The 27584-nt window shown below is 54.9% G+C and overlaps 1 protein-coding gene across 2 annotated transcripts; it reads left to right on the forward strand.

The window, feature by feature from the left end:
- SLC60A1 (solute carrier family 60 member 1) lies at positions 1-26949 on the forward strand. 2 transcript variants are annotated; one of them, XM_055420034.2, is made up of 10 exons: positions 1-324; positions 9673-9871; positions 10524-10784; positions 13729-13891; positions 14284-14399; positions 15410-15583; positions 18435-18582; positions 21896-21966; positions 23214-23334; positions 24475-26949. In XM_055420034.2, the coding sequence occupies exons 1-10, from the start codon at positions 95-97 to the stop codon at positions 24528-24530; spliced, it is 1539 nt and encodes a 512-aa protein (XP_055276009.1). In that variant the 5' UTR covers positions 1-94; the 3' UTR covers positions 24531-26949. The 2 variants fall into 2 exon arrangements, with proteins under 2 accessions (XP_055276009.1, XP_088701265.1); XM_088845139.1 differs by having other exon boundaries at positions 1-192; positions 9694-9871.
- The last annotated feature ends 635 nt before the right edge of the window (positions 26950-27584 follow it).

Here is a 27584-nt window from a genome sequence, read left to right on the forward strand (position 1 = left end):
GGCCCCGCTGGCCCTCGCGCCGGCGGGCGGGCGAAGAGGCACTCGGGCACCGCGCGCGCCCGCACCAGCAGCCGCGAGCCCGCCGGCCGGGGCCATGGGCTGCGACGTCCGGGTGTCGGGGCTGCTCCGCCGCAACCTGCAGCCCACGCTCACCTACTGGAGCGTCTTCTTCAGCTTCGGCCTGTGCATCGCCTTCCTGGGGCCCACGCTGCTGGACCTGCGCTGCCAGACGCGCAGCTCGCTGCCCGAGATCTCCTGGGTCTTCTTCTCGCAGCAGCTCTGCCTCCTGCTGGGCAGCGCCCTCGGGGGCGTCTTCAAGAGGACGTGAGTGCCAGCCCCCCGGCCCTTCCCATCGCCCTCGTTCTGTCCCCCGCGGGGCTCGCGCCGGGGGTCGTCCCTGCCTCCGGAAGGCCGCGATCACCCCCGCTCCCCGCCAGCCGTGCCCTGCCTTAGCCTGAGGGTTGCCTCCCTACCCCCACCCCACCCCAGCTCTCCCCCCAAAACTCTCTCCGGAGACTGAAGGTGACTTTTGGATTATTTATTTGCCCTTACTCATAGACCCAGCCCTCATCCTGCTTATCCCACCCCAACCCCCTAGGGAGAGTGGCAGCCAGCTCCCAGAGGCAGCGGGGTCGCCTCTGGCACAACCCGTCTGAGGTCTGTCCGTAGCCCCTGCCACCGGGGGCGGAATTGGAAGTGAGGTGGCAGGAGAGGGAGTGGACCTCAGGGGCTGTGCCCAGTGGCTGGCTGCAGCTGGACAGAGTGCCCTGGGATGGGCTCCACTTAGATCCTCAGCTCCAGAGCAGCCAACAAAAGGTGTCCCTTCCCCGGTGACCACGGGGCTGGTGGGTCCTGTGTGGTCTTGCTCCTGGGGGGCGCTGGGGTTCCTGCATTGGCCCCTGCAGGCAGCACCCTTCTGCCTCTGAGACAAGCAGGACCTTAGCGCTGAGTTCACCGAAGGGGAGGTGCAGAGTGACTCACCCACAGCTTAGTGAGGTGACCCTCCATCTCTGGCCTGGGGTCCCCCTCTGCTTCTCCCACCCCATGTTACTCCTGCCTGGTGTCTGCCCCAGGGCAGGGCTCTGGGCTCTGTCTGGCATGGCCCCCGGAGGTTCCCCTTTGCCTCCCATTGCAGAGCCTCGTTCTCCAGGCTTGACTTTGTCAGGGCCACCTCCATGGAGCCCTTTGGAAAGGTAGCAGGGTCCACTCTTCTGGTGTGCCCGGGAGAGGAGACCCAAAGCAGGGGCTGGATGGCCTGCGAGTCAGAGGCTGCAGGAGGCTTCCCTAGTCCTGGCTTCTGGTGGGTGGTTTCCTGGACTGCATGGTCTCAGACAAGCAGAAGCCTGGGAACAAAACCACAGTGGAAGCCTCTGGGGGGATGTGGGGGTGGGATTCTGGGCCGAAGCCTCTGCCCTTCTGCTCACTGCCAGAAGTGTCTGTGACGCGGGTCCCCTAGAGTTGGTGGAGAGGGGCACAGGTGTCCGCACATGGAGACCCCACTTTATGCCCCCCAGCTGACCAAACATGATCAATTCGGGAGTGATTATCCCCACAACCAAAATCCTCTTGTAAACCAAAGAAGTCTCCTCTTTAGAAGCAGGTGTCCTGATGGACACTAGTGTTCCTGTGGGTTTTGTACAAGAGTGGATGTATGGAGAACTCAGAAAATCTTAAGAAAAAGCTCAAGATTCTTTCTGATTCTGCCTACAGGTTTCATTAGAAATCATTCAGGGTATTTTTCTGTTTTTGTTTTTAAGTATTTTGACTTACAAAAGCTCTCTTACCTGGAACTTTTTAGAAACCTGTGTAGGGCAAAGAACAGGAAGGGGAATGAGGATGATTCTAAACGGCAGGTTGGCATGCCAGGATTTGTGAGAACAGCAAAGATACACACCCAACTGGGCCGGCTTTTCCTTACCTGCTCAGTGCCTCCCTCAGGGCTCCTTACTCAACGAGGGGCTCTGAACAGGCAGTGGGAAGGGTCTTGGCACAGGAAACTGGCTCAGGGAGAAGGAGAATAATCATGGTAGCAATAATAACTAGCTTTTTTGAGCATTTAGGCCATGCCGAGCATTGTTCTTACTTGGGCTTCTGAGGTGGCGCAGTGGTAAAGAATCCACCTGCCAATGACGGCACGCAGGACACACAGGTTCAATACTTGGGTTGGGAAGATCCCCTGGAGAAGGAAATGGCAAGCCAGTCCAGTATTTTCCCAGGAATATTCCTTGGACAGAGGAGCCTGACGGGGTCTCAAAGAGTCATTCATGGCTGAACACACAAGCGCTGTACTCAGTGCTTCTTTCTTAGTAACGTTCTTGTATCAGCTCATTTAACCTTCATGACAATCCCGTAGATAGGGTCATGCTATTATCTCCATTTTGTGCAGAAGGAGGCCAAATCACAGGGAGGTTAAGAAACCTGCCCCAGGTCACAGAGCTATTAAGCTGGCCAGGATATGAACCCACACATTTGTGTCTAGAACCAGATAGTTTGGAAATGCCTCTTGCTTTTTCATATAAAAGCAAGCTGACTCATAGTAGTCAGCTTCAGCTCTGCAGGGTACAAGTTATACCGTGTACTCTCCAGGCAGAGGCATATGGTCCATACTTATGGGCTAAGTATTCTTAAGCGGACACCCCTGGGGAGGAAACTGTGGGCTTCTGGGGCTTCCCGCTGGGACGTGATGGGTGGGGGCTGGGCAGGGCAGGGGGAGTATGTCCCATCTGTGATTCAGGTTTAAATTGTGAACCTCAGTCCTCCCACTGCAAGACAACATGTCCTAATCCTGTCCCTTGGTAAAGAGCAAAGTAGACATCAGTGGAAGTAGAGGGAGGTCACAGGAGTGGCCTGTGCACAGACAGGAGTCATCACCAACCTAGAGCTGGACACAGTCACAATCCTCAAAGCAAACAGAACCTCTGCCAGCCTCTCAGTCTTGGCTCCTTGGGGCCTCACCACGAGCTAAAATGCTAATACCGCACCGCTGCTAGTGCTTTTCAGCTTAAGTGATTACTGCAAGTGTGCCCGCTAGTTCTGCAGTGGGGGGTTGGTTTCACAAACTGGGACAGCAGGGCCAGCTGTTGCGAGGGAGCGGGGAAAGTGTGGGATGCACACACCAGGGAGGGGAGAGTCAGAGCAGCACCCTTTCTCTGTGGCTCCTGCTCGGGTCCTGCCCAGTCCTTGGCCTGCACGAAGAAGCGGGGCTGAATCGGCTTTCTGGTTGCCTCCCCAGGGACAGGCTCTGGAGGGACTGGGTGTGGAGAGCCTCCACATCAGTGTGGGTGCAGAGGAGGGCAGGAACCCTCTGCTCGGGGTGGGGCGGGGAGGCTAGCTCTCTCTCTTCTGACACAGTTGGAGAGCTCGAAGGGGGAACTCCATGTAGGCCGAGCGGGAGAAGGGTGTGTTTAGGGCTCGAAGAAGCTAGACACGACCTTCCTTAGAAAAATCTCATCAAGAGCAGGAAGCTTTTCAGAAAAAACCCAAAGCCACCTAGTTGGCAGGGTGTGTAGATATGTGCTTTGTGAGACAGGAAGAAGGGCTGGGTATTTAGACAAAAGGTTGGGGTTTTGTTCCTGGTTTCACGGGGACCTGTCTTACAACCCTGGGCAGTTTGAGAGACCCCCTTTATCTCAAAGATATCAGGGCAGACAGATGACTTTCAGAGCTTCCCCGGACTTACCTGGGTGTCTCCTCTGCTTGTGCGCTCTTAACTGAAGGCTTGAGTTCGTCTTCTCTTTGCTCTGTTAACTGTCTTTTTCTCTACCTTTCTTTTTTTTCCCTAAATTTCTTACAAGTCCCACCTTCCCAAGATCCACCTCTGACTCTCCGCTGCCCACTGCATGGAACCTGGTCTCTGTGGACATTTCCCCAGGCCACTCTCTGACCTACTTCCCCAGGATGCTGGCTCCCCGTGGTCCTGGGAACACAGTACGAAAGCCAGTTCCCGAGCCGGGCCTGGGCTGGTCTCCCATCTAGAAAGCCTCCTCCTCCCACCAGAAGCTTGTCCACCTTCCAGCATGCTGCAGACCTGGGCTTTAAAAATCTGTCTCCACGGGAGATAGCATCTGGTCCAACAGTTTCACTCCTAGGTATATTCTTCAAAGAACTGAAAACATGTCCACACAAAAACTTGTACATGAATGTTCATAGCAGCATTATATAGCATCATAGCAGCTATTCATAACAGCCAAATGTTTATCCGCAGATGGATGGGCAAACAAAATGTGGTCTGTCCACACGATGGAATATGATTCAGTCATAAAAAGGCATGAAGTCCTGACTCATCCTATAAATGGGTGATCTTTGACAACGCTATGCTAAGTGAAAGAGGCCCATCAAAGACAACCACACACTCTTATGTGCCATTTTCATGAAAGTCCAGAGTTGGGAAAATCTCTAGAGATAGAAAGTAAAAGAGTAGTTTCTTAGGGCTAAGGGTTCGTGCAGAGAGGAATGGGGAGTGACTGCTAATGGGTGAAGTGTTTCTTTTGGGGGTGATATAAATGCTCATAGATCGTTGTGATGGGTTCATAACTCTGAATAAATTTTTGAAAAAACACTTAATTGTGTGTTTTGAATAGATAGTTTATGGCATGTAAATTATATCTCAATTTTTTTAATTAAAAAAATCTCAAAACCCATCCTAGCCTTTAATTCAGTAATTTAACAAATATCTCTTGAGCCGGACCCTGTTTTCAGGGTGAGTATGACACAGGTCCCTGCTCCTAAGGCGCTTACATTCTGGAGGACTATTTTAGTGAGATGAAGGAGATAAAGCAAGGTAAGGGTGTGGAGTTACAGAGTTGGGGTTACTTTAGCTCTGTGGGGAAGACCTCTCTGCGCTGACACCTGACTGTCGGAGAGAGCTGTGCAAGCAAAGGGTGTGGAGTGGTGTTTCAGGCAGACAGGGCTACAAGTTTAACCAGTGTGCAGGGAGCACTCCCTGTGGGCCCAGCACCCTCTGGGCCAGGGGATGTCGTCCACTAGGGCGCTGTCCTGATCTGGGTCTAATGGGGCAGCGCCTTTGGCTGAGATCCCTTCCAAGTCAGGCTCCCTTGTTCCTCCTTCAGGGTCCCCTCAGTCTTAGCAGAGGCTGGGGTATGAGGGTGTGGTTGACCCCACTGGAGGGCTTTCCCCTGCCCCTCCTTCTGGGTGTCAGCCCTGCCCTTTCTTCCAGGCTGGAGCGGAGTCTGTAGCCTGCCCTTGCCCCTGTGGGGGTGGAGAGGGGCTGGATGCCTCTGACGCCTCCTGGGTCTGCCTTCTGCCCCTTTCCCTTGCCCTTCGGGGAAGAGCTTGTCCAAGGTGGACAGAGGGACTCCCTTGCGGTAGAACTGTGAGGGGAATGTGGCCGCATTCTTCCCCGACCCGGGCAGTCGGGGTGGGACCCTGGCTGACATCTGCCTGTTCAAGCCCTTCCCCTGTTTCGGAGCCAGGCAGCCCCGCCTCTCATCACAGAACCAGAAAGGCCAGTGCAGGCGCGTGGGGGGTCACAGGTGCCCTCTGGGCAAGGCCGAGCCCCGGGCTGGGCGGTCAGCCGTGCTCAAGGTCACGCGGCCAAGGTGGGCGGCAGCTCAGCACTGCCTGCGGAGAGCGCCTGCCTCTGCTCCCGCCCCGGTCTGCCCCTCCTGTGTGGGGCCGTTAATAAGTAACTCGGACATTTCTCTGGCTTCCGGAGGAAGGGCTCCCCAGACTGTCTTGGGGGGCCGGGGTCCTTCTTTCCACTGGCCTGCACTGACTTCAGAACCCAGGCCAGGGAGGGACAGGTGGTGACACCACACTGGCCTTCTCCTGGGCAGCGGTCAGAAGCTGGGTCCCCGCGGGGCCTGTGTCACAGCCATCTCTCGTCTGGGCCCGCCTCCCACTGTGTAAAATAAGGGTAGGGCTCTTCGGTCCTTGGTGCCACTCTGGCAGTTTCCGGGCCAGCCTCGCAGGATCGCCCCAGAGGGCTTGGCAGCGGGAACCAGGGGCAGGGCTGGGGGTCAGGCAAGAGCTGGCTCCGGGTCTCTGACCCTGAATGCCGAGTGGGCCAGCGCGTCCCCCTGGGGCAGCCCGGAACCTGCCGGTGAGCTGCAGATGGCTGAGCGAGGGAGGCAGACAGCTAAGCAGAGGGGACAAGCAGGCATCTCACTCCCTCCGCACAAGGGCCTTGCAAGGCAACGCTCACCATCCTCGACGTGCAGCAGAGAAACTGAGGCTCGGAAGGGCTCAGTGTAAATGCCTTGCCCCGAGCCACCCCCTGGGAACTGGCAAAGGTGGGCCTAGGACCAGTCTTCTGACTACAAACACATCTGTGCTGCCACAGCGGCAGTGACCTTGAAGAAAAGTGCAAAGTGTTAGCCGCTCAGTCGTGTCTTACTCTTTGCAACCCCATGGACTGTAGCCCAGCAGGCTCCGCTGTCCATGGAATTCTTCAGGCAAGAATCCTGGAGTGGGTTGCCATTCCCTTCTCGAGGGATCAAACCCAGGTATCATGCATTGCAGGCAGATTCTTTACTGTCTGAGCCACCAGGGAATGACATTATTATTCTGTAATTTTCAATTACCCACGTTCTTGGAAGGGACCCTTGACCAAATCATTGTGACCAGGCCAATTAGTATATTTCAGTCTGGCTCTAGGATGTCTCTAGGGCTCCTTTTTTCTTGGCAACAACATTACCATCCTAAAGAAACTTGTTCAGGGTGATTTTCGGAATGACCGGGCACAGCCCCACAGAAACAGCTTGGGAGGGTGGGCAGCCTGGGATGGAAACCCGATGTTTGTTGAGTTGCAGCTGTCCCTGTTTCCTGGGAACTGGTCTCCACCCTCTGGATGCCCCCACCCCACTCCAGAGTACCCCCAGGAACCCAGCTGGCAGGCTGCAAGCCTAAACCACAGCCTGAGGTTGGCAGGAGCTGGACCGGCTTGGCCTGAGATTGACAGAAGGGACTTCCCAGGCCAGCCTGCCTCCAGCCTTTCCTTTCCTCGAGTTCTCTTTCCGTCCCTCCCTCCTGCCTGTCCCTGCGCCTGGGAACAAAAGCGCCCCCTCTGGATACTGAGTGTCCCTCTCTAGAACAGCAAAGTGAGAGGGTGCCCACTGGAAGAGAAGAGGCCTGGCAGGGCTGCCCACTGGCCCCCAGCCCTTCTGAGCCCCAACCCTGTCTCCCGAGCTGCCTGCTGTTTCACTCCGCACCTTCGGGCCACCTGGCCCACTAGTCTCTTTATCTCGTCACCTCTGTCTCCTTTCGTCTGTCACCACCATACCATCAGCCTCCTAACCGTCTCTGATCCCTTTGTCCAGGCCTTCCTCAAGCATTCCCATCTCACTGGCAATATTTAGCAACCCCAGATCAAACGCCTCAGGGGATGGGGTCCAGGCACAGTCCAGCCGTGGGTCCTGCAAAGAGCAGAAGGCAGCAGTTTCCTTAGGCAGCTTGCGATGGAGCCAGCATTATCTGAAGCATTTGGAGCTCCCGTAACACCAGCAGAGGGTCCACTCGGTTCCAGCAACTACAGCCGTTTGCCGCGCTTCCTAAGTCCAACGCTCTGCAGAACCTGGCCCCGTGCTCCCCGCTCATCCTGGCGGGGTCTGTGGCCCAGCACCTGCCTTTTTACACACACGTGTGTGTGTGTGCACACTCCTCCATGGGAAAGCAGCACGGCGTAGGAACAAGTCAGCAGCCCTGGACGATGGTCCAGGATCTGTCCACTGCTTTCTTAGCCCTGCTCCTGACCGTCTCTGATCCCTCTCTGACCTCTGTTTCCTTGTGAGTCACGCAAGGCCCAGTTGCAAGGTCTAGCTCGCGGCTCTGTCGTGTGCACCGAACGTCTTGGACACTGAATAAGTGTCCGCTGTTCTCGTGTCCACCGTAACGTTAGTTCTCCCTTCTTTCCCCACACCTTCCCGCACTCTGCCCTTCTCAGTTCGCCGATCCCAGGTCTGGTTCCCCCAGGACTGTACTACAGGGCTGGTTAACCACTCTCATCCAGGTTTTTCAAGACAGGAATGATGGTATTTTTCCAGAGAGCTTTGGGAGTAACACTTTGGGGTAATATTTCACCTTTTTGTACTTGGGGCATCTGTGCTTTACCAGAAAGTGGCGAGTGAGAAAGTGGCAATGCCAGGCCCATGGAGGAGCTCAGAGGAGACCTTGAGGAGGAGACGGGGGCCCTCTGCTACTCCTGAAGCCAGGCCACCCCAGAGGCTGCCCAGTCAATCTTGTGCAGGGAGAGGAAGGCGAGAGAGCTGTCTCAGAGGCCTGTCAGCCTGCGAGGTGTGGGCATCTTCTCTGTGTCAGTACCAGGAGACGACCCACCAGGGAGCAGGAAGCAGAAGCACGTGAAGCTTGGGGAGCAGGCCGGCTGTCCGTGCTGGAAGCCAGGGGTGCGGGGGGAGCAGGACGGGGGCTGGGGGGGCACCCGAGCAGGCCTCTTCGCAGCACGACCCCCTCTTGCTCGCCTTCTGGCAGCTCAGTCTCCCCTGCCTTCTCACACACAGCTCTGAGCTGGGAGTCGGCAGGGGTCACGATGGGTAGGCCAGCCTGCAAACAAGAAAACGAGGAAATAACGATCCACTGCTATCAGCAGAGCCCTTCTGATAATGGATTTAATCACAGATGGAACGAGATGAAAACCTGAGCACCAACAGGGTCAGAGGCAAGAACTCCTAGGAAAGGACAGTCCAAGGGTCTCTTGGGGCCTCTCGCTTGTCGTCAGTGAGCTGGAAATGCAGGTCTTGACGTGTAAAGACTGACTCTCACCAACCGTCTCGACCCTCCAGGTCTGGAGAGCCAGAGGGAGGTGCCTAGGGCTCTCCAACTTCTCATAATCGGAGGTGTTTCCTCTACAAGCCCTCTGTTCCAGAACCTTCTTCTGCCCACTCTCCTCCCCTTCGCCCCCACCTTAGCTTTTCAGACTGACCCCAGAAAACACGAGGCTTCCTTCCTTTCTCGAGAGTCTGGTTGCTGGGCAGGGTGCACCCGAAAGCCCTCGACAAAACCGTAGGCTTCCATGCATGTGTCCACTCACTCAGCAGCTGCTCTGGGCTCCTCTGGGGAAAGCTCTTCACCCAGACACCGCTCCGTGGGGAAGGCTGAGGACCTCCCTTCTGGACACTTGCCGGGCACATGGAAGGGTCACCAGATAAGCCAGATACCTGGGCTGAGGACTTGGTTTGGGCAGCTCGGGCCTGGTGCCTGCAGAGGGCCCGGTGTACCCTACACCTGTGTGTGCAGGGGGGGCCTGGCCGCCCTCCCGGGCCTACCTCCAGCCTCACATGCGTGGCACAGCTCCCTGGAGACGCTCAGAACCGATTCACCCCACACCTTCCCTGGGAGGGATGGAGGTATCTTCGCATATAATTGTTTATCAGCAAACGGTTTAAAGTAAATGATACAAACTCACTTTTATAAGTCCAATAATAGCAATTATGCTTTGTGAATCGCCGCTTACATAGTTCTCACGACCACCCTGTGCGGCAGGGATTGTCACCGGAGGAGACTCAGACATCTTGCCCACAACCTATAGCTAATAAGTGACAGAGCGCCACAGCTCCCTCCACCCTCGGACCAGAGGATGAGAGGAATGTCTCAGCTTCCCTGGGGGTCTCTCCAGCGAGCAGATGAGTAGATGGGGCTGGGGGGTCTTCACGCGAAGGGCTGCAGCCCCGTCCACTGACCTCAGCCCCCACCCTGCAGCCTGGCCCAGTCGCTGTGGGCCCTCTTCACCTCCTCCCTGGCCATCTCCCTGGTGTTCGCCACCATCCCCTTCTGCCGGGACGTGAAGGTGCTGGCCTCCGTCATGGCGCTGGCCGGCCTGGCCATGGGCTGCATTGACACTGTGGCCAACATGCAGCTGGTGAAGATCTACCAGAAGGACTCAGCCGTCTTCCTTCAGGTGAGCCCCCGGCAGGCCTGGGGCTGGGGCAGGGCGGGGCTCAAAGGAGCTTCCTCAGCCCTCTGCCCCGGCCAGGCGTCCCTTCCTCACGGCCGGGATGGTGACCGGGAAGAGCAGCAGGGTCAAGTTCAGAGTGACCACTTCCAGCTGGGCCATGCTGGCTGTTCTCTCTGGACTTGGGTGTCTTCATCTCTAAAACGGGGTGATGACCACTGTGCGCAGAGAGTCACAGGAATCTAAGTGCTAATGAGGAAAGGCTCTTTGTAAACTGGGAAGGGGCGTGATGGAAGGACCTGCTGTTCTCTCGTCTCCCCTGTGTTTCTTCTTCCATCCTTCCTGTTGCCCGGGACTCTAGTCCCGCCCTTCCCTTTATCAAGCCTTCTTCCCTTTGGGGTGTTACCTGGTGGATTCTAGCATGGGGACAGCCCCAGCTGAGGGTTAAGCTTTGGGAAAGAAGGGAGTGAGGGAGGGGTCGGCCACTGTCACCAAGTCATCTCAGGCAGGGAGGTGGGGACAGGAGCTTCACTCCTCACTCCCCCTGCCTCCCACCCTCTGCTGCTCCCAGGCAGGGGCTCCCCAGACAGGACACACGGCGGGGTCATGCAAAGCCTGAGCCATGCCTTCACCACCCCCAATTCTCTCCCCCCGCCAGGTTCTCCATTTCTTTGTGGGCTTTGGTGCACTGCTGAGCCCTCTCATTGCCGACCCTTTCCTGTCTGAGACCAACTGCTTGCCTGCCAACAGCACAGCCAATGCCACCTCCAGCAGCCACCTATTCCATGCCTCCAGGGTCCTGGGCCGCCAGCACCCTGAGGCCCAGCCTTGGTCCAACCGGACGCTGCCTGGGCTGCCCTCGCAGGACGGGGCAGGGACCCGTGTGTCCTATGCCTTCTGGATTATGGCTCTGATCAACGTGAGTGTCCCTGGGAAGGGTTGGGTGAGGGCTAGTGGACAGTCCCCTGCCAGTCCATGCCAGCTCCCAGTACAGATTCTTCCGTTTCTGAGAAATGGACTGGGGCTGAGCTGTGCCTTCAGGAGGCAAGAAAATGGGAGAGCCGACCCCAGAGATGAATCCTGACCACAGGGAGTCGCAGGAGGTCACCTCTAAGGCCCTTCGGTTGCGACATCCTGGGACTGCGATTCTCCAAGGAGGTAAAACAGTGAGCAGGTTTAGCGCCATGACATCAGGGTTGACTTCCAAGTCCTCAGAGCTCCCCTAAGACAACCAGCTCTTCTCCTCCAAGGGCAGGTGAAGTGGACCCTGGGACAGAGCCCGGTAGGACATGCCAGGCTCCCCTCCGGGGTCCTCAGTTGCTAGTGGGCTTCTCCTGTTCCTGCTATGAGGTGGGCCCCCATGGAGGCTGGAGGATGGACAAGATGACCTCCAAGGGGCCCGCGTGATGTGGCTGCCCTGGTGGGGACAGAACGGGGAGACCACGCACGGTGACCGGGGCGGATCCTGGGGCCCTTTGCACCCCAGCTCTCATGGTCCTCTGCCAAGTCAGGACTGACTCGTACCTGGCTGGAAACCCGGGGCCCCGCAGCCTAGGTTAGCCCAGGCTGGGGCCAGAGGGAGAGGTTGGGGAACCCCCGCCAGCCCCTGGCCAGCCTGGGGATGCTGGCTGGGAGCACTGGGAGCAGCTGTGCGGCCACGGGGTGAAGGGGCTGCGTAGTCTGTCACCCTGACTCGGAGTCTGTTAGTCTTGTTACCCGTCCCAAGGCAGGCAGGCTCGGCCTCAGTGTGGCCATATAGGTAGCATTGGAAGAGGCCCTTGAGGACACCCAGCCCCACTAAACAGTCAGGCCGTCACTGGCTCCAGGGCCTGACAACAGGGCCAGTGAGAGACTTGACCAGGCTGGAACCCTGACTTCCGGCACAAGCCCCTCCCAGCTGCCCCGTAATCGACTGCTCATTCCCCTTCTCTTTTGTAACTTTCCCTGTAGCAGAGTCCTCACTTTCCTTTGAGGAAAGGCCTCAAAGGTGCACCCCTCTCCCTCTGCTCCTTCCCTTTTCTTCCCATGCCTATCATTGTTTGGGGAACAATGCTGCTTTGGGCCTTGCCCTCCAAGGGGGACCTGGGAAGGCAAAGCGCCTTGTCAGTACAATGTCAAGGCTGAGACTCTGGGACCAGGAAGCCGGAACGTCCAGCCAGCTTAAGCCTGAGGTCTGTTTTCTCTTGCTCCACGAGGCACGGACTGGAGGCACTTTGTTTGCTGCAGGATTTCCGGACTTTTTCCATTGGTTTGTGTCTGAAGATAAACAGTCCACGCCAGAAGAGAATGGGCTAAGCATTCATGTGGGCAAATGCACACACAGGCCAGCCCACCTGGCATCCTCTGACCTTTAATGCGGAGCCTCTTTTTCCTGAACTCCTAATAAAGATCCAGTGTGTTCCTGCTGGCAACATCAGCCAACCCTGGTGAAGTCCTTCCCACCACCCACCTCTCTGGAAAGCCCAACCTAAGTGAGCACACCTCTTTTACAGCTGTTTCCCCTTGGCCTTCACCCAGGCGTTCTGCTGCCACAGGCCTCTGCATGTGGGTTTCCTGTTTCCCCCATCAGATTGGAGAGAGGGCTTCATCTCTCGTATCAGACCCAGGACTCCGGAGGCAGGGGCCGTCTCTTCCATTCAGGCCTGGTTTATGGCTCTAATGCTGCTGGGGTGTGCCTGGCTGACATTAATTAGTGGAAGGAGGCTCCCAAGGTGCCCCCAGGGAGGTGCCAGCACAGAGGTGGCGTTTAGGTGACTTGGGGAAATGCCTGTGTGAGCCAGCCTGTCTCCAGGCGAGGTAGAGGCTTGCCCAGGGCAGTGCCAGGCAGAGGCTGGCAGCTAGTTGATGTCTGCGCCAGCTTTGCCTGTGAGCTCCAAGGAGCCCACTGGCTCCTAGGACACTTCCACAGCTCCCTGGGCTGCTTCTTCTAAAGCAAAAGGAGCCGGGATGCAGTTGCAGCAGGAAGACTCAACAAAGGACTTCCTGGGAGCAAGGGTGGTTAGACATAGGCAAGACACCTGAGGGAGGCGGTGGAGGCAACTCCAGGAGCAGGAGACATTTCTCATTGCTCTGGGGAGTTAGTAAAACCTAGGCGACTTAACACAAATATCAGTCAACCTGACCCTGGGCTCTGTATGTGTGTTGCTCGTAGCATGCATTTCTCAATCTAAAGGAGTCCCTGCCTCTGTTTACCTTGAGGGCAGCCCCTGTGCTTTTGTGAGGTGTGACGTCACCCAGAGCAGCCCCTGGCATGGAGATAGCCCTGGTCAGAATCAGATGCCTGGGTGCCAGCCTAACTCTGCCTCAAGGCAGCTGTGTGGCCCACACTAATGCTCTCGGACCTTCCCACTGTAGCAGGTTTAGACTAGGTGATAGCTTGGAGCCTCAGCTGCCCTGCCTGGAAAGGAGATTTAATGATTTCCCTCAGCACGTTTTACAGAACTGTGATGAACAAAAGCCAAACTTCTTTCTAAAGCATCACATGCTCTACCAGCGTGAATGAGTGTGAGGGGCCATTTCCAGCCCTGCTCAGGACAAGGATGTTGGAAAGGAGTTTATCTCTTGCACGTCCTGTGCCAGCAGAGGCCGCATGTGAGTCCAAGCTTTGCGTGTGAGAAGCACCTGTCTGTTCAGGAAAATGACTGCGGTTGAAGTCTGGCAGCAATTATAGCAAGCCTGCAGGGGTCAAGGCGCTTGGCTGCCTTAGCTGGGGCTGGCTCTTGGGGGCGCCCTGTGGAAGGAGCTGTCGTCTCCCAAGACCGAGCAGACCTTTGCCACACAGCCGGGCGGAGGCGTGTGCAGCAGGCCGGGCTGGGAAACGGGCCGACTGGGAGCGGGCTCTCTGATCCTCTGCCTGCCCCCAGCTCCCGGTGCCCTTGGCTGTGCTGTATCTGCTGTCCAAAGAGCGCCTGCTGGCCTGCTGCCCTCAGAGGAGGCCTCTGCTGCTGTCCGCGGACGAGCTCACTCTGGAGACACAGCCTCCTGAGAAGGAAGACGCGTCCTCGCTGTCCCCGAAGTTCCACCCAGGTGGGGGCTCTAAGGAACTTTCAGGCTCAAGGCCCCATTCCGAGGCTCCCCTGCTAAGCCCTCCTGCCCAGAGGGCGGACGTGGATCACAGGTGGTAATGGCTGGGAAAAAAACCCTTGGCCCTGCTGGTCTCAGGGTGCAGGGAGGGGCAAGAGATGGAGTAAACGGGCCAGGAGGAGAGGAGAGCAGCTCCCGCCCCCTCCCTGCCTCACCCTGTCTGTGAGACCTCGGGCACGCTGCCTGGCCTCTCTGAGCCCTGCTTCCAAGCGCCCTGCGAAACGTACAGGGGCTGTCCTCATGAGCTGTCGGAAGGTGGAGAAGGTGGGAGGCAGGAAGTGGTCTCTTTTCTGCCAGAACTGAGACCTGTCCCCACCTTCCTGTGTCACGTCCAGGGCACGAGGACCTGTTCAGCTGCTGCCAGAGGAAAAACTTCAGAGGGGTCCCTTCTTCCTTCTTCGCCATCCACATCACAGCTGCCCTGGTCCTGTTCATGACCGACGGGCTGACGGTGAGCCTGCCCTCGGAGGGTGCCCCTCATGGGGCACCGCCTGAGCCTCAAGTCCGGGCGTGGAGAGAGAAAGGGGGTGGATCAAGGTTTCCTAGAGACCGCACCTCTATTACAGTTGATCCAAGTGTTTAAACCCAGCATAAGTCCCAGGGAAGAGCCTCTCTAGAACTGAATACAGCCTCTTGGAACTATGGTCTTCTGTATTGTTCAGTTTTTATTTTCATGAACCCTGTGTATAGGGGACTCTGACGTGTTACATTTTTTTCAAAGGGGCAGTTCCCCCAGGTAGAGGTCATGCCATATAGACGCTAGGGCTTTCTGCTTCCTGGAACACATTCCAAGCCACGGCTTCTCAAGCCACGTGGTAACAAGCTACAGGCAGTATCTGGGCCCAGCTAGCTATTCGGTCCACCAGTGACCCCTGTTACTCTATTTAGTGCCTTTCTCCAGAAATCTCTGCAGGATTAGATTAGGACCGTTTGCAGTGGCTGATTGACTAACTGGTTGCCACATGAGGGACTCTGCAAAGAAAAGGCCCTAAAGGCCTAGATGACCTGGTAGAAAGTACTCGTGATAGAACTGGTTGACTTCCAATGCTCAGTGTGATCTTGGGCAAGTAACTTCCCTCTGCCCTTTCATCTGTAAAATGAGATGCTGTACACACCGTTTTTAGCTGCAGCACCCTTCCTTTTGCAAAAAACCTTCTGTGGAATCCTCCTAAATAGGGCATATAGTGAAACTCTGCTCTGGCTGAGGGGGGCAGAGCCTGCCTACCTGCCTGGACCCCATGGGGCTCCTCTGGGACCCAGACACGCCTTCCTGAGCCCCCGGCTCCCGCAGGCACTGTCTGCAGGCTGTGGTGCCCAGGTTCCAGCCTCAGCTCAGGATTACACGTGCCGGGTGGGCTCGGCTCCAGGCCTCTGGAGCAGGGCTGGTTCCCGCCAGTCCAGACCACGCCTCCCCGACTGGGAACACTGCAGGTGTGCTCAGTGGGACCCGTCTCCCCACAGGGCGCATACTCCGCTTTCGTGTACAGCTATGCGGTGGAGAAGCCACTGTCCGTGGGACACAAGGTGGCCGGTTACCTCCCCAGCCTCTTCTGGGGCTTCATCACCCTGGGCCGGCTTATCTCCATTCCTGTCTCCTCCAGAGTGAAGCCAGCCACCATGGTTTTCATCAATGTGGTAAGCACCCCCTTTCGCTGCTTGGAGACCCAGAAGAACTACTCACCCTGTGCCACAGCCCTGCCCCAGGACACCTTCGCAGACTGGACCCTGCCCCAGGTGTGGGGGGGCGGTGCGGGGAGATGTCGGCGTACAAGGGCAGGAAAGAGAGGCTGGGGTGGAAACCCAAGGCGTGCGGCCCACTTTCATGGTCTTGGAAAAGCCCTTTCCTCTCTCTGGGACTCGGGCTTTGTACCCACTAAAGAAAAGGGCTATGGGAAGTGACTGGTGCTATGTCAGGAGCAGCTCCCCACTGACAGCCTGCTGGACGAGGAGGGAAGCAGTGCTGACCTCGATCCTCCCTGGTTCACCCTGGTGCCCAGGGGGTCAGAGTGCCGTGGCCGGCAGAGGCACCATCTCAAGGATGGGGCCTGGGCTATTTGCATTTTGCAGCTCTCCCAGACTGGCATGGAGGATGACCTTCAAGGACCTAGTCTCTCTGGAGGTCTGGGCCTGAGTGGTGGTTACAACTTTTCGTCCTGATGTATATCCCTACCACCACCTGTGACAAAGAGGTCCAGATTACAGATTCCTGTAAGGTTGTTTAGCCCAACTTCTGACCAGGGCTCAAATCACCTCTATAATACTACTTCCGTTCCGTTCTGTCGCTCAGTCGTGTCCGACTCTATGCGACCCTGTGGACTGTAGCCTACCAGGCTTCTCCGTCCATGGGATTCTCCAGACAAGAATACTGGAGTGGGTTACCGTTTCCTTCTCCAGGGGATCTTCCCGACCCAGGGATCGAACCCAGGTCTCCCGCATTGGAGGCAGACGCTTTAACCTCTGAGCCATTCCGAGGGGTCCAAAAGTCTGTCTAAACACCCCCAGTGAATGGAAACTCACCACCTCTCCAAGAAGTCCAATCCACTGTCAGAATGTACTTTCTTGAGTTTCTAGAAGAGAGAGGGTTGGGAAATAATAGAATTCCCATGGACAGACGAGCCTGGCAGGCTACAGTCCATGGGGTCGCAAGAGTCGGACACGACTGAGTGACTAAACCACCATAGAGGCCAAATATCATGAGCCCAAGAAAGGCCCTTGGATTCGGCCTTGTGCTGACTGATGACTTAGAAGAAAGAACTTTTTGTTCAATGCAGCTGGGAGGTGGGGGTGGCGTAGAAGCCAAACTCAAGGAGTTGAGGGTGGGAATTCCCTGGTGGTGCCTCCGTTAGTGGTGAGGACTCATCGCTTCTGCTGCAGGGGGCATGGATTCGATGGGGGCTCAGAGCAGGGAAGGGAAGGGGGAGGGAGAGAAGGAAGTGTGAGGACTACAAAGCCTGAGCTGAACAGGCTTGTTTGACAAGAGCTGGGTGGTGTGAGTGCGTTTGCAGGCAGAGAAAGGGAGGGAGCCTGTGAGGACACCGGGTCAGAGGGGACAGGAATGGGGAGGCCGGGGAGAGGGGAGGGGTTGGAGGGCAGCGTGCTCAACTCAGGAGGAAGAGGGCCCGTTCTGTGGAGTAGGGGTGATGCGATGCCGGTCCCCCCGGGGGAGAAGATGAGGGTACAGAGGGTACAGAGGGTGGCCTGGCTCTCCAGCACATGAGGCCAGCTGCTTAAAGACAGAGTGACTCTGGGTTTGGGAGAAAGCAGGAAGTGGGAGGCCTCCACGGGACTCAGGCACTGGCAATAAAGTCACCCAGGGTGCTGGGTTTAAAGAGGAAAATCAGATTTCTGGGTCCAACTCAGACTTGGTGAATCCGAATGTCCAGGGGTAGGGGCTAGCAATCTATATAATCCACAGACACCAGGGGGTGGGGGTCGGAGGTGGGGGGGTGTTCCTGTCATCAAGAAGTTTGGAAAAACACCATCCTACAGCAAGTGATTCCGAAATAGATTAGCCCCCGACCCCCGCTGAGGTGCTTTTGGAATATACAGATTCCTGGGCCCCGCCCCGGGGAGTGGGGGAGGAGTGGAGTGGAACCCGGGTGTCTGAGTTGTTTTTAAGCTCTTCAGGTGCTTTTCTTGGGCAGGCTGCTGGGACCATAGCTGAACCGCCCCGAACAGGCTGCAGCTGCCAAGCTTCAGATTCGCCGAGGTTTCTTCCCAGATTCCGCTCCGTTTTAAATTAAGGGTCATTCTGCTCATAATGTTCTCCTGGATCTCAGCAGTCACTCACGGGTTGACGAGCACACACGCTGCGTGTGGGGCCCTGCAGGGAACGGCTGGGCTGCCGCGTTCTCGAAGAGGAGCTCTCCGCCTTTAGGGCGCTTCCAGTTGGCTAGGGAAGAAGATGGGGAGAGGGAGTCTGTCCTGGCTGGAAGGCAAGGCGGGAGTGAGGGGCTGGTAGGCAGCTGGGGAGCGGGCTGAGCGCCAGTCTGCACGCCGCCGAGTCGGGGGAGTTGCTGGCTCGCCCTGGCACCCTGCATCTTCTGCCAATCAGGCCAACATGAGAGCGAGATGGGGCTTGTTGTCACACCTCGCCACGTGTGGGCCCTTAGCTCCCCGACCCGGGGTCAAGCAGACGCCGCGGCGATGGAAGCGCAGGCTCCGAACCGCCGGGCCGCCAGCGAAGGCCTGAGTGAGGTGTTCAAACGTGCCGAGCTAGCGACTCCCAGGCGGCTCTCGGAGGCCTGGCGCGCGGAGCGGCGCAGGCGGTGGCCGCCCGCGCCCTGCGGGCCCGCGCCCTGCCTCGCGTCTCTGGGGCCGCCGGCCGGGGAGGTGCAGTTCCCGCGCACTCCACGGGGCCGTGCCCTGCTCACGCCGCCGCCCGGGCCGGAGGCGTTCCTCACGTCTGCAGGCCGACAGGGCTTTCCTTCCTCGGCGGCCCCCCGGCAGCTCCCCCGCCCCTCAGCGCCCCCCTCTGCTGTGACAGGTCGGCGTGGTGGCGACGTTCCTGGCGCTTCTTGTTTTCTCCCGAAACGTGGTCTTCCTGTTCGTGGGGACGGCCAGCCTGGGCCTGTCCCTCAGCAGCACCTTCCCCAGCATGCTGGCCTACACCGAGGACGTGCTGCAGTACAGAGGTGAGCCCCCTCCTCCGCGCCCGCCCTGCCCCGGGCCCTCCAGCCAGAAGGCCCCCGCCCGCCTTCTCACAGCCGGACTGCGGGAAAGGCTGTGTGTGGACCCGCGTCGCCCCCTCTGTCAGCACACGCTGGATCGTGAGACCTCAGACCACAGACAAGCAGTGAGCGCCTCTTTCCGTTTTCTTTTTCCCCGTACTGTTGTTCTTGGTGGTTCAGTCGCTCAGTAGACTCTGCGTGACCTGGACTGTAGCCCGCCAGGCTCCTCTGTCCACGGGATTCTCCAGGCAAGAATACTGGAGTGGGTTGCCATTTCCTGCTCCAGGGGAACTTCCTGACCCAGGGATCGAACCCAAATCTCCTGCACTGCAGGCAGATTCTTTACCAACTGAGCCAACCAACCCACAGCTGGCATTTTGTGTAACACGCATGTGCTGGAAACTGCAAGTTCAAGGCAAAGCAAATATGCACGGGAAGAATTATAGCACAGGGAAAGGATTTTATAACTTATCAGTAAAAGTTCCTCCTTGCTTTGTTTTCTTGTGGATGTTGCTGGAAACATAGAGGATTGGAACAATGACTCCACACCTGATTCAGGGTTGTGACATAGTTTCTTTGAAAACCTCTGATTCAACTAATCTCCTTCCCTTTCTGTGGCCTCCCGAGTGTGCATAGCAAAGATCTTTTTCAGAAAAACAAGTTAATTAAAAATAATTATGTTTTGAACATTTAATGTTACCCTCAGACGTAATCAGAGATTCCCTAGAGTGTTGGAAAACCACCACTAAAGATGAGTGATTTCTTTGCAGCAGGAGCGGGGGCAGTTGGTGTCTGGGGGGCTGGGGTGTGGGGCAAGATGGGATCAGAGCAATTAGTGCTAGAGCCCACCCATCCGCTGAGCTGATCCTGAGACCAGGATCCTTGAAATCCCAAACTTCAAAGAAGTAAATGAAGGAATGAACTGATGTGGGTATCACCCGTCACCTAGTATATCCCACAGAGGTTAAAGAGATCAACAAATGTTAGAGTTTAATGATAATAACAATGTTATGTTGGTTGGTTCTGCTGCAGATAATCACTCAATCCCTCCTCTTTTCTCACCATCCCTGCCTTGGTTCAGGCCTTTATCAGCCTCTCACCTGCTTGGAATAGTTAATGGAGCCCAGCTTTTCATGATTTCTGATCACCCCCATCTCTGCCGTGGTGGCTCTTGGCTTGTCTCCTGGCCTTCCGATTTGCCTCCATCAGAGGTTCTCAATGTGGTTCCACATTCAAATCACCCGGAGCCCTTGTGACAGAGCCTGGCCTTCATCTCCACACAGTCTGATGTACTTGAGCTGCCGGGTGATGGTAACGTGTCGCCAGGGTGAGGGCCACTTCCTGGGCCGCCACCCTCTGCAGATGCAGAGACCACTTGGAAATGCAGAGCTGCTCACGGTCCTCACGCCTTCCTCCCGAGCTGTCTCCCTTTCTGCAGCCGCCCCGCCTGCTTCCCCTGAGTCCGCCTCGTTCAATCACCTGCCGTCCCCCGATGGCACAAAACCTGCTATCTGCACCTTGGGCACAGGGTGGACCCTCGCCCGGAACGCCTGCTCATCTGCCTGCTCGTGCCCTTCCCCTTTCACACCCTGGGAGCCTCTCTGACCCCCGGGAAGGCCAGCCCCCTCCTTGTCCCCGTCCCTCCTGTTCGTCCACCTCGAGACCTTCGTCTGCACGCTATCTGCCGCTCCTTGACATGCGCCCTAAGTGCACCAGCAAGGGACGGAGGCAAGAACGTGGCTTTCAGGTCAGCAGCAGACCTGAAGGTCCGCCTCGCCTCTGTACCTTCTGGCTTTGTCATCTTGTGTAATTCATCTTCCTTCCCCCTTCTGAGCCTGTTTTCCTCTGTGCAGAATTGGAATGTCAATACCTTCCTTTGGGGGCTGTTCTGTGCGTTAGAGGGCATGCAAAGCTCCTGACTCAACAGCGTAAGGTGCTCAGGATAGATGTTAGCTCGGATGAGTCATCTGAGTACCCTCAGGGTTTAGCACAGTACCTGCCGCATAGAAGGTACTGAGAGGTTTTCAAATGTCTGAGGAGAGTAGACACTCAGTGTGTGCTTCGGACCATCTAGAGATAGGCTCATGGAGGGAACGGAGCACTGAGCTGGCCCAGGTAGGAAGGGCGTGCTGGGGAAGGGAGAGGCAAGGCAGTGAGCAGTGTGACAGCGAAGGTTGAGACGGGTGTACACTTATGTCAGAAAAACAGGGGGCCTGGAATGTTGGAGGAGACGACGCTGATCTCTGAGTGTCCAGCAAACATTGGTGCCGGCGACAGGCAGTGATACGGGCCGCTGAACTAAAATCCAAGGCGCGGCCTCTCTCGTGGGCTTCCAGTCTATGGGGGAGGCTGCCTGGCAGACAGGGCGGGCAGAGGGGGTGCGACACTAGAGCAGGGAGCAGGGGACGGAGGGAGCACAGAGCACGAGCAGCTAACCCAGGTTCAGGTCTGGGGGAGATGACAATGAAGGCAATCCCCAATGACGAATGGATTTTCCAGACCCAGAGGAGGAGAGGAGTGTTCAGGAGGGGGTGAAGGCACGTGTCAGAAGCTGGCAGTGAGCATGTGTGCAGGTCAGCAGACGCAGGAGTCTCTCCTGGCTGGAGGGTGGACTGTGAGCAGGCAGTGTGACAGTCTGAGCTCTCAGCGGGGCAGGTGATAAGAGGGCCTGTGCAAGCCACATTAAAGCATCTGGCCCTGCCCCTGACAGCTGTGTGAAAGGTTTAAGCAGAGAACCCGCCTGGTTTTGAGGCTTTACTGTGGGCAGCGCTGTGCTGAGCGCTCACATGTGTTTGCGTCAGGGTTATCCACACAGCAGCCCCGAGGAGATCCCATGCCCATTTTACCAAAGAGACAGGGAAGGAATTGCATGAGGTCCCGTAGCTAGTAGGTGGCGGAGCATGCTTAGAACCAAAGTCTGACTCTGAAGCTTGGGCTCTGAAGGTCTGTGCTGCGTGGCTACATTAATCAGGAGCTGGTTAGTGCAATGCCAGGGGAGTGAGGCCTGCCTGGCAGAGGAGAGCAGGAATCTTCCTGGAAAAGTAGTTGGTGTTCACATTGGGAAGGACCCTGAATGCCAGGCTAAGCAACTTGGAATAAAGGCTGAAGATAATCATGAGGAACTGAAGGTTTCAGAGCAGGGAAATAATACAGTGACAGAGCCAGACAAGGTTAAGGGCTCACGTCTGAGAAGGCTCAGGAGTCCACCTGGATTATGCCAGCGATGTGTGTCTCCTTAATTCGCCATCACTAAGCCTGATCCTTCTCTCCTGTTCAGGCTGTGCGACCACAGTGCTGGTGACGGGGGCGGGTGTCGGAGAGATGGTCCTCCAGATGCTGGTCGGCTCGGTATGTCGGGAGGCCCGGGGTGGGGGAATGAGGGACATGCCCCTCCAGGCAGTGAGAAGATGCGGCCAACCCCTCCTGAACCCGGTTGTCCCTTCCCTGGGCCTCCCGCACGGCAAGCGGGGCCCCACTCTGTGTCACCTGTTTCCGCTCCTGAGCCACCCCTGGAAGCTGAGCCTCCAAATGCGGGACTGGAAATGTGAAGGGCCACGAAGCATGGTCCAAAGCAAACACAAGCCGTGTCTGGGAGCAGGGCCAGGGGCCCCGTGGGAATGTTTAGCTCTCAGAGCCCGGGACGGGCTTGGGCTGCAGGCCCAAGAATGGAGTTCCTTTCCATCCCCCTAACCCCCATTCCCTGCCACACCTCTCCTCACCTCTGGCCACCCTACAAAGGACACAGCTTTCCTGCCCAACTCCTGCCTGATCAAGGGCCAAGTCGCCCAGTTCTCTTCAAACATACCCACGTTTCATTTGTTCAGCAGGGGAAAAAAATCCATCAGCCTTTTGTGGTAGACTATAATGTACATATTGTGATGCTTCTTTTCAGAGAGGATACTGAAACTCAGCAATTAAGCAACTTGCCTTCAGTCACACTTCTAATAACCAACAGAGATGATGTTCAGAGTTAGGTCTTTCAGTCTCTGAAATCCCTCTAACCACTGCTCGATTCTCCTCTCCTTTCGCCCTGCTGGACCAGGGGAAGACACCCCCTATGACACCCTCTGTGTTGAAATGAGGTGATTCCTGGGGTTCACCACAGTGGAATCTAGGGCAGGAAGACAGGAGGGGTGCAGAGGAAACGTGCTGATTGCTAAAGCTGCTGGTGGGTCCATGGGAACTCCGTAAAACACACTGGCATATGTTTTACATTTTCCATAATAAAAGGATATATATATGTACATATATACACACCTTCTCTGCAGAGTTCTGCTCAGGGTCTGCGGGTACAGAAACACCTATATGATTGGAGTTTTGAGGAAGAGATGGAGATTTTCAGAGGGCACAGGGCTGAAAGGGACTGCAGGGGTCAGCGGGTCCAACCGCTGCTGCACAGCAGGACTTCTGCTACCTCCAGAAACATAACCCTGAAACGAGGCCAAGATGTCCCTCCTACCTGTGTTTCTCTCTATAGGTGTGGTGGGCCTGAACTTGACTGAAAAACCTGCCACGGCCCAAGAAGGCCACTTCCTCCAATACATCTTCATGTGAGGTTTTGATGGCCTGTCTCTCTGTGTTTTCCCCTTTGGCAGATATTCCAGGCTCAGGGCAGCTATAGTTTCCTGGTCTGTGGCGTGATCTTTGGTGGCTTGGCTTTTACCTTCTATATCTTGCTCCTGTTTTTCCACAGGATGCACCCTGGACTCTCATCAGGTAAGGAAAGAATCTATTTCTACACAAGAGGAGGAAAAGAGACCAGGAGGGGTGTGTGGGAGATGCCGTGGATCTTAGCACGCCACAAATGATGTTCTGTTCCAAGTAAAATGCAAGGAAATGTTTATTTTTCTACAGCTTCCTTTCCCCCTCTTCCTGCTTTGCCTTGCGATTGTCTGCTCTGGGCTCTCAGGGCTGGAGGGAACGGGAGAGGCTGACTCATGGTTTCTCCATCAGGAGCGGGTTATGGGCTGTGAACTGGCTTCCTGCATCCCACCAGGCCAGGGGACCATGGGCCAAGAATCGCTTTCCAGCCTGTGCTGAGCACTGAGAAGCAGAGCCTGCCTCTTTGGCTGAAACTTGGCCCAGCAGCCTAATTGGTCATCTCTTTGCAGTTTGGGATTTGACTCCAGTCCAAGTCTCTTTCTCAAAAAGAAGTCCCGGGCCAAGTGGCAAAGAAAAGCTTGTTCAGGACAGAGGCACCCCCTAAGAACAGTCTCGCTCCTGGAGCCCCCAGGCAGGGAAAGTCCCAAAGCTATTTTCGCAACCCTGAAACCTCACTTGCCTTTCCACCCAGAGCTCTCAAAATCCCAGCAACTGAACCAGCTGTGCATGTAGCCAATTCCTAAAAAAAGGTACCTAGACAAACCCTCCTCCTCATCACCGAAAGCAAAGTGCCCCTCACAAAGACCGAAGGGCCAGACAGCCTCAGCTCTGTTCCTCAGTAGGTGGACATACGCTCACTTTAAACATCAGTGTGGGGGCCCCCAGTCAGCACCCACTTCCAGCCTCGAGCCCGAGGTGGTAGGTACCCGTGTGGTCCAGTCCAACCTTAGGCACGGTGCCTTCAGTTAAGCCACTGTTCAAGAAAGATTTGCTGAATATTCAAGGGGGTAACACTTAATGAGTTCCCTGTTCACAAAAGACAAAAAGAAGTACGTATTTCCCAAGCCCTAGACACTAGTCTCAACAAATTGCCTCCACCAACTAGCTTGCCAGAATTAGTAGGTCTGACTTTCCACTCAGCTCCCTGATGTGAGCCAGGGAATAGCAGGGAAACAAAAAGCCTGGGTAAGGTCTTGGAGTAAATAAGGGCTAATCAGAGCTGCTTCAACATGCTACCTGTCTTCTCTCTGGTAGGTCCTACTCGAGACAAAGCACTTGGAATGGAGAGCCTGGAGAGCTACCAGAGGTAGAGCTAGGAGGCGGCGGCAGGCGAAGACGCCCAGCCTCCTGAGGAGCAGCTCAGGTCAAAGGGCAGAAGAAGCCAGGGTGGCAGTGGAGGCACCTCTTGGCACTTTGGTTCTTATCTTCACTGATACTGGGTGGGGTAAAAGAAATTAAATTGAGTTCTGTACATGGACCTCCCTGGGCAAATCATTAGATGTTTACCTGGCTGTTCAAGTTGCTCTCCTCTTCCCGGGCTCAGACTTTTGGTGAGAGTGAGTCAAGATACCCAGCTGGAAAGGAAGACACCTAGATGCTTCATCCATTGGCCACCTTCTGCATGAACCACACCCTGAGTTTGAAGATCACTCTTGGTTGAAGTTTGAAAAAATAAGTTGAAATTATAAAGAGCAATGATCACTGCTATATAAAGACAGATTTTAAATTAATCAAACCCCAGGTTATTCCTTGGCATGCTCAAAGGACTGTGCTTTTACTTATTAATCGTCCAAAATCCCTCCAACCCCTACAGTCAGTAGTTCATCTATAGGCTAAAACATCAAAAGGAAAGTTGAATTTTGCTACCTTTGGGACACTAATTCAGTGGTATGCTGGGCTAGCTCATACCAGCTTATAAAAGCCAACTGTTAAGTTTTCATTTTGAGAGCTAGTTGTTAAACACAGCTATTATTTAAAATTAGAGAAATTTATTGCCTTTGTTTTAATGTTAATTTATAACTGCTCAGATGGTAATGGAGAAGGAAATGGCAAGCCACTCTAGTATTCTTGCCTGGAGAATCTCATGGACAGAGGACCAGTCCACAGGGTCGCACAGAGTTGGACACAACTGCAGTGACTTCGCACGCACGCACTCAGACGGTCAAGGATCTGCCTGCAATGCAGGAGGCTCAAGTTCAACCCCTGAGTCAAAGATCCCTGGAGAGTGGAATGGCAACCCACTCCAGCATGCTTGCCTGGAGAACCCCGTGGACAGAGGAGCCTGGCGGGCTACAGTCCACGGGGTTGCAAAGAGTCAGACACGACTGAGCGACTAACACTGTCACTCAAAAGACATCATTTCCTAATTTTTTATAGCTGTGCTCTTGAGGCTTATTTATTGTACCCGCAGGGTAGAATGCTATATAAAGGTATCCTTTGGTGTGTATCTTTCCAACTCCACTTTCAGTGGTAACAGGTTAGTGGCTTGAGATCAGCCATGGCAAGAGTATTTATGGTGAGAAATTGGCAAAAGCTACAAAATCATGACTTGATTGTCTCCTTGGAGAATCATCTGATAAACATTTACCAGCATACCACTGCTAATCACCAATGCTAACTGGTCCAGAAGCTGTCTGAGAGAATGGGATGGAGCTTCTGTTTTTCTTACTGACACTGAATAGCTTAGAAAAGGTATAGAAACAGCACTAAGAATTTCTCAAAAAATATCTAATTTAAACTGTACATCTTCCTTAGGGGAAAAAACTATTTATACCACGTCAGCGTTCTTTAACAAAACCTGGACGACTGAACAATTTGAGCTGTGCAGTATAGTGAAAGCAGTTGAGTCAAGGAGTACCAACTCCTGTCCAGATCAAGTCTTGCAGTCACAGACAGAATGCAGACTCAGCAACCTGGAGGAGCCGGGAGTGCGCCGACTTCTGGAAGCAGTGACACGGCCACCACAGTGGCTCTCTGTTAGTCTACCTGCACTTGCTGTGTGTAAATACAAACGTATGCGTATAAATATACAGAATAAGCGGGTCACAGCTCTCAGTAACCTGTCCAGGTGGAGCATTTACCTGCCTCACACTACAAGGCTTATCCTGGAACCACGGGCATGGTCATGTAAGCCAGCTCCATCTGCCATCACTGTGGTGATGAGAACCTGGCTAGAGAGAGAATCCTGGTTCAAGCCCTGGCCTCACCTTGTGGATGCGTGGCCCTGCTCAGATCACTGACGCCCTTCCAGCCTTGCTTTCTGTACCTGTAAAGTTATATTTCTAAAAGAACATTACCCTACCTCAAAGGAATTCCAAAAGAATTAAGTAAGTTTGTGTAAAGCAATTATTATATGCCTGACAGAAATTTGCTTAATAACTGTGAGCAATTTTTATTTTGAAAACCCCCTCATTAGCAGCTTAGAAACTGTTCATATGTTTGGTATGTATTTACCGTAAATCAAACAGATTCAAAATTTTTTGAAAGCTGGTGGCCTAGGGGTATAGTTTTAACTATGTCCATAAATACTTATTTTATGACAGCCAAATTTAGGTATGTGCAGTCTAACCATACTGAGTGACTGACCTGGGGAAGAAGAAAGCAGCTATATTTTCCTTGTGTTTTTCCAAGAAAACATCCTTTTCATACAGATTTAGAAGAAGAATCAATGGTTATATCTAAGGTGATGATGATTAAATTTGTGAATATAAAAAACAAGATTGAAACCAATCTAAGAGTATCTTTTCTAAAATAAAATATTTTAAATTTAATAAGCCTGTTGTCCATTATGGACAATTGAACCTTTTATATACACTCAAAGGCGAATGGGGGCTTCTCAAGTGGCTCAGTGGTAAAGAATCTGCCTGCCAAAGAAGGAGCCGCAGGAGACGTTACGTTCAATCCCTGGGTCGGGAAGATCCCCTGGAGGAGGAAATGGCAAACCACTCCAGTATTCTTGCCTGGAGAATCCAATGGACAGAGGAGCCTGGCAGGCTCCAGTCGACAGGGTCACAAAGAGTTCGACACGACTGAGCGTGCACACAGAAACAAACGATCCAATGCTCCCTGAAGACAGGTCTCTCTCAGCCATACACGTGACTGATAGTTTAGAAGTAAAATGCTCAGAGCGAGGACTGAAAATCACTCTTCCCTCTTACACAGACTCAGAATACAGAGAGGCAGAAGGCTTTTATTCCACACTTCCGTGTCAGGTACAGAGAAAGCAGGGCTTTTTTCCTGATCTTCTTGGATGGGTTTTGACATTTGAGAGTGCTGTGGAATCATCCTGTTCCTACATTTCCTTCTGCTACTTGGAATCGAACCCATCAGTGCACCAGATTCGCCAAAGGAAGGCACAGTGACTG

Source organism: Moschus berezovskii, chromosome 17 (genome assembly GCF_049115385.1).
Source record: "Moschus berezovskii isolate FMDL1 chromosome 17, NW_MosBer_1.0, whole genome shotgun sequence".
In the NCBI taxonomy this organism is placed as follows: Eukaryota; Metazoa; Chordata; class Mammalia; order Artiodactyla; family Moschidae; genus Moschus; species Moschus berezovskii.